The sequence below is a fragment of the Moschus berezovskii genome, chromosome 6 (genome assembly GCF_049115385.1).
Source record: "Moschus berezovskii isolate FMDL1 chromosome 6, NW_MosBer_1.0, whole genome shotgun sequence".
NCBI lineage: Eukaryota > Metazoa > Chordata > Mammalia > Artiodactyla > Moschidae > Moschus > Moschus berezovskii.
In genome coordinates, this window is record NC_142465.1 from 65,502,712 (window position 1) to 65,515,071 (window position 12,360).

The window sequence follows — 12,360 nt, forward strand, 5'->3', positions numbered from 1 at the left end:
AGTGTCATTTCCTTCTCCAGGGGATCTTCCTGATCCAGGGATCAAATCAGCATCTCTTACATTTCCTGCATTGGCAGGCAGATTATTTACCATATAACTCCTAGGAAACCAGTATTGCTACCCTTCACAGGAGCTCACAGACACTGTTGATCCAAAGCTATGTGCCTCTAGCCCCAAGGCTCTTGTCTGTCTCAGAGGGCTGAAAATCTTGTAACAGCTCTCTCTGTTCTAACCTATATTAATCGTGCCTTTAAAAAAAGAAAGAAAGAAAGAAAGAAACGTATATCTGGGGCTTTCTCGGTGGCTTAGTGGTAAAGAATCCACCTGCCAATGCACAGGTTCAATCCCTCATCTGGAAAGATCCCATAAGCCACCAAGCAACTAAATCCATGCACCACAACTATTGAGCTTGTACTCTGGAGCCTGGAGCTGCAACTACTGAATTCTACCTGCCCTAGAGCCCATGCTCTCCAACAAGAGAAGTCACCACAATGAGAAGCCCCTGTAGTGCAAGGGGTTAGAGGGTAGTCCCCACTTATCACAACTAGAAAAAAGCCAGTGCAGCAACAAAGACAAAACACAGCCAAACATAAATAAATAAATTTATTTTTAAAAATATATTCCTGATGCTTTGACATCTGGAATCTTGCTGACCAGGGAGGGACTTCCCCTCTCAGGGTTAGCCAGTTCTTAGAGATTCGTTAACTACTTTCCTGTGATGGTCACTTTTATATGCAAACCAGCTAAGACTCTCGCCCACATTTTCTCCTTGACCCTTCTGTTACCCTGTCCAAGCTTGCTCTTCTTGTCACACAACAGGCCAATATATCAGAGACGAGGTGTTGAGGCAAGGAATATGACTTTAATCAGAAAACCATCTGACCAAGAAGATGGCAGACTAATGTCTCAAAATAGCCATCTTATCGGGCTCTGGATGCCAGTATCTTTCATAGAACACAGAGCAGGGGAGGGTGAGGAATTAAAGTGAAAAGGCCATTAATCTTGCAAATTTCTCCTGGAATGGCCAGCCTCACAGAGTATGTGTATTAATTTCTACCTTTCTATAGCCATCCACAGGTGGATAGGACCAGGGTGTCTCCCTGAACAAAGGCATTTTGGCTTAACATTCAGACAGAGGGGCAGAGTTCCCTGAGGCAGGCCATTATGTATAGACACTATCCTTTTAATAAACAAAAGCAATAGGAAGTAATGGTTAAAATCAAAGAAACAGATCCAACAGGAGTAAGATTTTGTTCTTTCCTGTAACACTTCTACCTCCTGACTGACCCATGTGATGCCCTGCATGGCATGTGTCCTCCCCTCCTCTTGAGAACTTTGAGCAAAAAGAAACCAGTCTTTTCAGTGGCAATCATCTCTTGACCTGTTAACCTTGTCATACTTGAATAATAACCAAACCAACATTTTGAAACATCACCCCTCGCCTCCTGGGCCCCACTTACCTCCCATTCCAGCAGCTGCTCAGCTCAGAAGAGGCTGGTGATTGGACTAGAGTTGGGGAGGGAGGGTAACAGAAGTGTGTTCAAACTGCCCAGAAGCTTTTCCCCTTATTCCCCTTCTCCTCATCATGATTATTATTATTTTATGATTAACATCGTCATTTATGAATTTTATTGCTGTAGGGAAATCCATTCACCCCTATTATTAATGTTTCCTTATTTATGAAATTAGGCTAGCCTAAGGAAGGTTATGACCAACCTAGATAGTATTTTAAAAAGCAGAGACATTACTTTGCCAACCAAGGTCCGTCTAGTCAAGGCTATGGTTTTTCCTGTGGTCATGTATGGATGTGAGAGTTGGACTGTGAAGAAAGCTGATCGCCGAAGAATTGATGCTTTTGAACTGTGGTGCTGGAGAAGACTCTTGAGAGTCCCTTATACTGCAAGGAGATCCAACCAGTCCATTCTGGAGGAGATCAATCCTGGGTGTTCATTGGAAGGACTGATGCTAAAGCTGAAACTGCAATACTTTGGCCATCTCATGCGATGAGTTGACTCACTGGAAAAGATTCTGATGCTGGGAGGGATTGGGGGTGGGAGGAGAAGGGGACGACAGAGAATGAGATGGCTGGATGGCATCACTGACTCTATGAACATGAGTTTGAGTGCACTCCGGGAGTTGGTGATGGACAGGGAGGCCTGGCGTGCTGTGGTTAATGGGGTCGCAAAGAGTCGGACACAACTGAGCAACTGAACTGAACTGAGCTGACCTGCAGAATTCCTATCCTGTTCACTGATCCCATGAGAGCTATTTTCCTACATTTTTAGCCCACAATTTATATTATCAATATATGTGACTTCTACAAGAACTTAAAGTGCAGATTGTGTTGAATTGTGCAGATTGTGTTGAATTGTGCAGATTGTGTTAAATGTATTCTCTGCCCTCCTGCCTTACTAATCTTGAAGATGTGTCACCACTCAGTGGCAATACTGCTGCTGTTTTTTAGACTCACTTGAAGCAGAACAGCTTGCTTTCTGTTATGTTATATTAAATACCAACTTAAAGAACAAAACCCAAAAGCAGCTCTTCTGTCAAAACAACGTCAGCTTCACAACGTCTCTTTCACAGAGTTGATGTTTATTGCAAAAAGGAGCGCTTCAATATTATGAAGCATAAAAATCCTCTGATTTGATGTTTCTCTACAGTTTTCCTTTACAGTGATAGTATAGATTGCGTTGCAAGAACAGAGGCACTTAGGTTATTTTTTTTCCTTTGTGAAAACCTCATACAGAGAAAGACATTTTGGGATTATTTTTCTAAAACAACAAAAAGATCATGATTATTAAAGATTATTTTTCCCATTAATGACTGAACTTAGAGCTTCCTTATTAGTTGAAGAAGTAGATTACTGATTGAAGAAAGGTTCAAGAATAATGCTGGGGAGTGGGAATATAACTGGCAGCCATCATCTTTGCCTTCAAAGGATCTGTTATCTAGTTAGGGAGAGAGAAAAGTCAATTTCTGTAACAATTCTTTTTCTAGTTTTAACAAAAACATAGAAAACAAGTACTATTATTATATGTCAGTAATTATTTATAGTGCTATAGTACACATTGTACATGTATATAAGTACCTCAGTGACATGAAGAGACTTGATATTTTTGTTTTATGTTAATAAACAGTTGTAGTATACTTTGAAACAATAAGCAAGACATGTAAGAATGGGAGAGGTATTGAGTTGTGAGGTGGTATAGGACATATGGTATTAGCATTTTCTTCTTGCCTGCCATTTAATTGTTGTCGGTGATTATTGGGGTTTAAGAGCATGGACTCTGGAGGAAGAATTCTGGTCCAATTCCCTCCAGGAAATAATTTCACTTCTCTGTATTTTCAGTTTCCTTTCTCATAAGATGTGGGTTAGAAAAGTACCAATCTCACGGGTTGAAGTGAGTGGAATGTGTAACACGTTTAGAAGGGTACCTGGTTTGTTCTTAGAACTTCATCAGTTCAGTTCAGTTCAGTCGCTCAGTCGTGTCCGACTCTCCGCGACTCCATGAATCACAGCACGCCAGGCCTCCCTGTCCATCACCAACTCCCGGAGTTCACTCAAACTCATGTCCACAGAGTCAGTGATGCCATCCAGCCATCTCATTCTCAGTCGTCCCCCTCTCCTCCCGCCCCCAACCTTTCCCAGCATCAGAGTCTTTTCCAGTGAGTCAACTCGTCGCATGAGGTGGCCAAAGTATTGCAGTTTCAGCTTTAGCATCAGTCCCTCCAATGAACACCCAGGATTGATCTCCTTTAGAATGGACTGGTTGGATCTCCTTGCAGTATAAGGGACTCTCAAGAGTCTTCTCCAACACCACATTTCAAAAGCATCGATTCTTCGGCGATCAGAGTTCACTCAAACTCATGTCCATCGAGTCGGTGATGCCATCCAGGCATCTTATCCTCTGTCGTCCCCGTCTCCTCCCGCCCCCAATCCCTCCCAGCATCAGTCTTTTCCAGTGAGTCAACTCTTCACATGAGGTGGCCAAAGTATTGGAGTTTCATCCTCAGCATCATTGTTCCATGCCTGGCCTCCTTATTCTCCTAGGAAGCCCTGGGATTCAAGCCTTCAGTTTCTTCATCTCCATTTCTCAGCAAGGTGCCTTGTCCAGAGGAAGGGCTGTGTAACTTCTCCTTGGATAAGAGAGAGAGGGAGGGATAAAGACCCTTTTTCCACCATCCTTCTACTCAAATAGCTCATTCCTGAACTACCCATTTACAAAAAAGAAAAAAAAAAACCCTAAGCTTCTTAAAAACTCTTTGTAGGGCCTGGCATCTTGGATTTCAAATTTTCAGAACTCGAAGAAACCTCAGATAGTTTCCAGTTCTGCTGACTCAATGCTCAGTGGCATGTAGGGACCTGTTCAAAGCCTCTGGTGACACAGTAACTTCAATGACTGGCTTGTACACAGCATTTCAGCTGGAATCCAGAGTTGTATCATTCTGCAATTCTACACTACCTTTCTTTTCATACTCCCCCTATTATACCTGTTAAGCTATTCCATCAATGCAACTTTTCTGCCCAGTTGCCTTTTACTTTTAGCTAACATTTTTCTTCTTTAAACATATCGAAGGTGATCATCAGTTACCCGCCTTGATGGCCGTACTCAGTAGGCAGGCATCCCTGACCTTTCTCGGGTCTGGCCCAGGGCTCCTATAAACTGCTACCACAGTGTCCTAGGCTTTCACTGCCTACCCAGTCAACCACACGGTATTTTGATTGCCTGTCTGGCCATTCACATTCCCTGTTAGACATTAAGCTCCATGGTCTCTCTCTTAAGGGGTTTACTGCAGAGTCAGGGTTTAGGGTATGGGCCCTGGAGCTGGACTGCCCAGATTCAGATCGTGTGATTTTGGGCAATTGACTTAAACTTCACTGTGCCACTGCTTTTCCTCTGTAACATGAGCATAATAATAATATCCACTCAGAGTTGGAAGGATTACATGAGATAATGCTTAAGTACTTGGGATGGTACCTGGCATTGTAGGAACCATAATTCTTATTTTCCACTTTTCTCTTTCTTATCCAGTTCCTAAGAATTCAGAAAATATTTGTGGAGTAAATGTCTGTCTGTCTTTGGGGTGATTAGAAATTAAATCTAATGCCTCTTCAATAATACAATAATCCTTTATTATGTTAAGACGTGATGGGATCATACCAGAAGTATAACGTGAGGTCTTTGTCCATAATGGGTTTGCCAACAAGTTATAATGAGAAAATATGCAATGTGAGGAACCACTATAGAACTGAAAAGAAATTACTGCCTATTTAATGTATGCAAATTTTATTGGGAACAACATAAAACTTTATAAAACTTCCAGGTGTTTCACTACTAACAACGTTATCTCTGGAACCCAGAAGTTATGTGGAGCATTATGAACTTTTAGAATGGAAAAAGACTCAAGAGATTATCTTTCATCTTAAAAATGAGAAAAAATGTTGAAATTTATCAAAGACCAAGTTTCAAAAGGCTGTTGTTTATAGTTCATTGAAATATTTGGGTACTGAGTTTCCTTAAAGTGTTTATTCAATGCTAAAAACTAAAGACACCTAGAATGCTATTTTTTTTTTTTTTTGACCTTGTTAAGGGCTTGTGGGAGCTTATTTCCTGACCAGGGATTGAACCCAGGGCACAGCAGTGAAAGCCTGGAATCTTAACCACTAGGCTGCTCCTCCCCCCCCACACCCAGACTTCTTAGTTGCACCTACTGTGAGAAGAGTCTGTTAACTGGGAGGTTGGGTATGAATGGGTGTGTGTGTGTGCTGTCGCTTCATTCATGTCCGACTCTTTCCAACCACATGGACCTTAACCTGCCAGGCTTCTCTGTCCATGGGTTTCTCCAGGCAAGAATACTGGATTGGGTTGCCATGCCCTCCTCCAGGGGATCTTCCTGACCCAGGAATCGAACTGGCATCTCCTGCATTGCAGGCGGGTTCTTTACACTAGAACCATCTGCGAAGCCCTTGTTATGAACACTATGTATTTCTCCCTCTTCATCTAACGTCTTTCTTTTAGGACATACAGTGGCCAAGCAAGTATATTATACCAGTAAAAAGAAGGATTCTTCAAAGTGGTTACCTGCACTTCATTTTTTTGAAATAGCTTTGAAGCTCGCTAGGACATCAGGAACAGAAGAACATGAGGTGGAAGCTGAAATCCTTTTTCAGAAAGGTAAGATGTATTTGGGGTCACAACTATGATAAAGGTGAAACTTTTTTTCTTATTAACAAAAAGCTTCTTAAAAATCTGGTCACTGATTATATGAAATATTGATTTTACAAAGGGCGTGGTGTTGACAAACACCTTGATGTCTGTGCCAAACTCAGTTTTGGATAAAGTGAACGTGCTTATATAAAGTTTACATCTAGAAATGGAAAAAAGACTCCTATTTTCATTTCTTTTATAATTACAACTGGCTTTCCTTATGCAAAGTTTCATGTTCGACACAAAAATCTCATTATCAGCCCTTTAGCTATGAAAAATGTTACTTAAAGAATGCTTAGAAGATAGTTTTATGCATAATTTCATTACTTAGCTAAAATAGCCAGTTTCTGTAAAAGATACCTATCCATTTAAATAGCTATAGCATATCTATACTTATAATTTACAATACACGTTTGCATAATTCATTCATATAACTTTGTTGTGGCCATTTTAGCCCTGAGAAAAGTGATGATGACAATTGGTATCATTTATTGAACATCTACTAGGTACAAAGCACTGTAATCAGTGTTTTACATCTCATATCGCCAGTTCCTACAACAGCGCTACAAGGTAGGCATGATCAATCCTGGTTGGCAGATGAGGGCAGTCTGGGTAAATAACCATGTATAAGTCAAGAGCTACTAAATGCCCAGATGTGAACTTCACGTGAGGTGGCTCTATGCTCTGTCCACATGCTGCATGGAAACTGTCAGTCCTTTTCACAGTGATTATGAGATTTCCCTTTCCAGTCCTTCTGGCTATAGAAGTAGCATTCTAGCGCCCAGCATTTGAAGGCTGCAGCTCGCCATGAGAGAAGGGGAGCTGTGTGCACACAAGAGCGTTTGCATCATCTGTGTTGGTTTTCCAGTGTTTGCTGATTTTCTAGGATTTGATTCTGGCAAAGGTGTTTCCTATGATGCCTGCAATGATTGAGGAAAGAAGAAAATGGATGTAGGTTAAAGGAATGCACTGCAGGAGGAAGTGAGAACACAAAGAAAGGAAATGGAAGAAAAATAGGATGATAACACTTGTGTCTGAACAGTGAAAGGAGGCAGGGGAACCTCGAGGTGCCCAGGGAAGGAAGCAGCAGCTCTTTCCCCATTGGTGTACCTTCCAGCAGGAAACAAGAGATGGACAAACAAGGAGAGCACATCCAGTTTTCCCAATTTCCAGCATAAAATATTTGTTCTGAAGTCCTAAATGATGGAAAAAAGAAAATCCATCTTTGCATATCCTTTTTCTCTTTCAGGCAAAATAGAATGCCAAATATTGATGGAAGAGAAACCTCCAACTATGCAACTTGAGAGTCTGTTTGAAGCTATACAGCTAAGCTTGAGACATGATCAAAATTCAGGGTAAAAAAAAAGCCCTTTCCATTATCACAGTATGTGTTTGGGTTTGAGCCCCGTGTTCTGGATGTGTGTTGAAATGACTGGGACACTCTCTTCTCATGGCAGGGCTAGTTTGGGGTGTCCATTGTCCAACTGGTTCACTGACTTCCTTTTCAAGCTTGTTGCTTTTGACTCTGCCCCAAGGCTTTGTTCTCAGTGACAGTTGATGACAGCAGTTAGCCTGGTGACCTACTGTACTGTAAATCACTTCTGGGCTATACTCAGCTTGATCTCCTGTCAGTCCCAGGATATAGGAATTTCCACCAGATGTGAAATTGTATCGAGAAGGGATTTGTGTCATGCTGGTTCATCAGTGCCAAGGCTGGCCAACTCAGTTCTGTATAATTGACTTAATGCACTGATTTAAATGACCCTGTTTGACAGGTTTGATAGTGAATACACAGCCCTTACCCACACCAAGTCATGGCTTTCGGCATAACTCTATGTGTCTCTTTAGAATCTAATCAGTGTCGGAGGGTAGAGACAGAGACCTGCTTTTCCAGGCTTGACTATCACTTCTGTAGTGCCTTGTGTGCTGGAATATTCCAGAACGGTCTTGATGCTGGACTCCTTGCAGTCATGGCAAGAGGACAGCACAGGACAAGGAAGAACACACAGCTGTCTTTAAGAGCTTCTGATTTTAGTAGGGAGGAAGATGACAGTGTTTAAGCCACAGGTACTATGAAAAAAGGGTCAGTTTGGAACAGATGCTTGTTTTGCCTGTTTTAACCTTCATTTGCTCGAAATTGTTGTCACATGATACAAAATGATGCTTATGAGTAGTGAGGCTATGTAATAAGTACAATCTTTTATTGTTTTAGGTTGATACGAGACTCCTACCTTGAAATAGCCTTATTATTTTTACACATGAGGAAGTCAAAGAGCAAACTTTCAGTGTCACCATTGACGATTATTAAGGTAATAAATGATTTTATTAGAAATATAAAGTAGTAAATGTAAAGTATATTACTTTTGAGCTTGCTTCCTTTGCTACCTCTGTTCTATAGATATAAAGAGACATTTTTCTTTCTGACTTGGAGGAATTAATTCATTATTTTAAGCTCATACTCATATTTAGATACCTCTTTGGAAATTTTTACATAAGATTCTGGAAATGGATTTCCTTTGGAGATTTTTGCCTGTTAAAATTTTATCCATGAAATGTCAGTCAGTCAGTTCAGTCTCTCAGTAGTGTTCAACTCTGCGACCCCATGAATCGCAGCACGCCAGGCCTCCTTGTCCATCACCAACTCCTGGAGTTCACCCAGATTCATGTGCATTGAGTCGGTGATGCCATCCAGCCATCTCATTCTCTGTTGTCCCCTTCTCCTCCTGCCCCCAATCCCCACCAGCATCAGAGTCTTTTCCAGTGAGTCAACTCTTCACATGAGGTGGCCAAAGTATTGGAGTTTCAGCTTTAGCATCAGTCCTTCCAGTGAACACCCAGGACTGATCTCCTTTAGAATGGACTGGTTGGATCTCCTTGCAGTCCAAGGGACTCTCAAGAGTCTTCTCCAGCACCACAGTTCAAAAGCATCAATTCTTTGGCGATCAGCTTTCTTCACAGTCCAACTCTCACATCCATACATGACCACTGGAAAAACCATAGCCTTGACTAGACGGACCTTTGTTGGCAAAGTAACGTCTCTGCTTCTTAATATGCTGTCTAGGTTGGTCATAACTTTTCCTTCCAGGAGTAAGCGTCTTTTAATTTCATGGCTGCAGTCACCATCTGCAGTAATTTTGGAGTCCCCCAAAATAAAATCTGACACTGTTTCCACTGTTTCCCCATCTATTTCCCATGAAGTGATGGGACCAGATGCCATGATCTTAGTTTTCTGAATGTTGAGCTTTAAGCCAACTTTTTCACTCTCCTCTTTCACTTTCATCAAGAGGCTTTTGAATTCCTCTTCACTTTCTGCCATAAGGGTGGTGTCATCTGCATATCTGAGGTTATTGATATTTCTCCTGGCAATCTTGATTCCAGCTTGTGCGTCTTCCAGCCCAGTGTTTCTCATGATGTACTCTATGAAATGTAGGTGCATATAAATATGCTCAGTCATTAGGATTGATCAGGTGTTTGCAGGAAATGACATATTGCTTAAGCTGATAGACAAGTATGGTTTTCATTACTGATGTGGCTGGCAAACAGATCATCTTTTAATAAGAAAAGTCATTCATTCATTTATCACATATCTATTGAGCGTGTCCTATAACCTAGACCGTCTTCTGGAAGGTGATGAAGCAGCGTCCAGGACAATCTCAGTGCTTGTTCCCATGCACTTACTCTTTAGTGGAGGGAGACAGGTAATAACCCTATAAAAGAAGAAAGGTGGGAGGGAGTAAGGGAGGAAGAGAAGGGAAGGAAGGGTTGGGGTGTTTTAGGTGGTGAAGTTTAGGATTAAGAAATAACTTGAGTTGGTGGGATTGTGAATGACGGCAGTGGAAGGAGGTGAAAAGTGAGATTTGATCATTTGGGAGGGAGCCTTGCAGGGTGGCAGAGGCATGCACTCCATCAAGCAGTGCTTCCAAATAAGGGACAGAAACGTCTCCAGGGATCCTGTGATCCTGTTGAGGTCAGAGGTTCAGCCTTTCTCAGGAGCTCGTAGAAATGCCAATGCTGCTGGTCTGTGGGCCACACCTGAATGCCCAGGATTCAGACAGGGAGATTTTCTTTTTTTTTAAATTAATTAATGTATTTTAATCAGAGACTAATTACAATATTGTAGTGGGTTTTGCCTGGAGAAGGAAATGGCAACCCACTCCAGTGTTCTTGCCTGGAGAATCCCAGGGAGGGGGGAGCCTGATGGGCTGCCGTCTATGGGGTCACAGAGTCGGACACGACTGAAGTGACTTAGCAGCAGCAGCAGTGGGTTTTGCCATACATCGACATGAATCAGCCGCAGGTGCAAATGTGTTGCTCATCCCATGGCCCCAGGGTCATCCCAGTGCACCAGCCCTGAGCACCCCAGACAGGGAGATTTTCTAGACAGGAAGTTGGGTGGGATGTTTATTCTTTAGATTTCATTAAGCTTTATATATTTCATTCTCATTAAATAATCCTCTGACCCACCAAAAACCCTCTCCAGAAAATTTTGATGTCAAATCTCTAATCTTTGAGACAACATAAACATGATTTAAATCCTGTAGACAAATAGGCTTTCAGTCAGTTAGAACAACTTAAATGGTTGCTGCCTTAGGTGGGTAACAGCTATTTTTTTTTTTCATCAAAATTATTACATAGAAAACTTACTTTTGTGATATGATACACATCTTTACATCCAATAAGAGAAAACAGAAATCTTTGTTTCCATGGCAATTTGCAATGCAAATTAATAAGATGCTAGGATAAAAATATATCACCTTTTGGGCCTTCTCTAGGGAGCTGTTTATAATTAGGAGCTTAAACAAATAAGATTTGAGTGAAAGAATAGTATAACTCCAGTGACGGAACAGCAACAACAAACACAATATGAGCATTATTTTCTGTATATCTTGACACAGCATAAATATTTTAGCCAGACATAGAATTATTAGATACACAGAAAACAATAAAAAACAACAAAAATTCGTCTCGGCATATTCAGACCATTGAAATAGGACATTTAAAATATGTCCTAGTAAAGACAATTGCTATATAAATGCTGAAAAGAAAGCATTATTGTTTCACTTATGTGGAGAGTCTGGAGTATAGTGACTGTCTCTCTGGTTTGGGTTGGAATCCTAGCTTCATGACACACTATTGATACCAGTGAGACTGAAGCCTTTCTAACCCAAGTTTCCTCATCTGTGAAATGAAGGTGAGGATACTAGGAAAATTTTCCTAGTAGCTAGGAAAATTAAGTAAAATAAAGGACGTGGCACATAATAAATACCCCAAAGAAAACCGAAAAAGAGGTGAGGGGACTATCCTTTATCATTATGTAACTTTGACTAGTTTGAGTGAACTCCAGGAGTTGGTGATGGACAGGGAGGCCTGGCGTTCTGTGATTCGTGGGGTTGCAAAGAGTTGGACTCGACTGAGTGACTGAACTGAACTAAACTGAACTTTGACTAGACTCCAACATTGTATCTTTCTGAAGTATTTTGTACATAGTAGGTATCCAATAGTTATTTGTTCAGTTCAGTTCAGTTCAGTTCAGTTGCTCAGTCGTGTCCGACTCTTGGCGACCCCATGAATCACAGCACGCAAGGCCTCCCTGTCCATCACCAACTCCCGGAGTTCACTCAAACTCATGTCCATTGAGTTGGTGATGCCATCCAGCCATCTCATCTTGTCGTCCCCTTCTCCTCCTGCTCCCAATCCCTCCCAGCATCATGGTCTTTTCCAATGAGTCAGCTCTTCGCATGAGGTGGCCAGAGTATTGGAGTTTCAGCTTCAGCATCAGTCCTTCCAATGAACACTCAGGACTGGTCTCCGTTAGGATGGACTGGTTGGATCTCCTTACAGTCCAAGGGACTCTCAAGAGTCTTCTCCAGCACCACACTTCAAAAGCATCAATTCTTCGGCGATCAGTTTTCTTCACAGTCCAACTCTCACATCCATACATGACCACGGGAAAAACCATAGCCTTGACTAGATGGACCTTGGTTGGCAAAGTAATATCTCTGCTTTTTAATATGCTACCTAGGTTGGTCATAACTTTCCTTCCAAGGAGTAAGCGTCTTTTAATTTCCTGGCTGCAATCAGCATCTGCAGTGATTTTGGAGCCCAAAAAAATAAAGTCTGACACTGTTTCCACTGTTTCCCCATCTAT

General features: G+C 41.6%; 1 protein-coding gene across 2 annotated transcripts in view; it reads left to right on the top strand.

Annotated features, from left to right (window-relative positions):
* CFAP54 (cilia and flagella associated protein 54) overlaps window positions 1–12,360 on the top strand; it is a 321,117-nt gene that overhangs the window by 231,807 nt on the left and 76,950 nt on the right. For both annotated transcript variants that reach the window (XM_088837126.1, XM_055395985.2), the window contains 3 exons: window positions 6,024–6,179; window positions 7,462–7,567; window positions 8,425–8,521. In XM_088837126.1, the coding sequence (XP_088693252.1) occupies window positions 6,024–6,179; window positions 7,462–7,567; window positions 8,425–8,521 (359 nt within the window). The remainder of the gene's footprint in view (window positions 1–6,023; window positions 6,180–7,461; window positions 7,568–8,424; window positions 8,522–12,360) is intronic.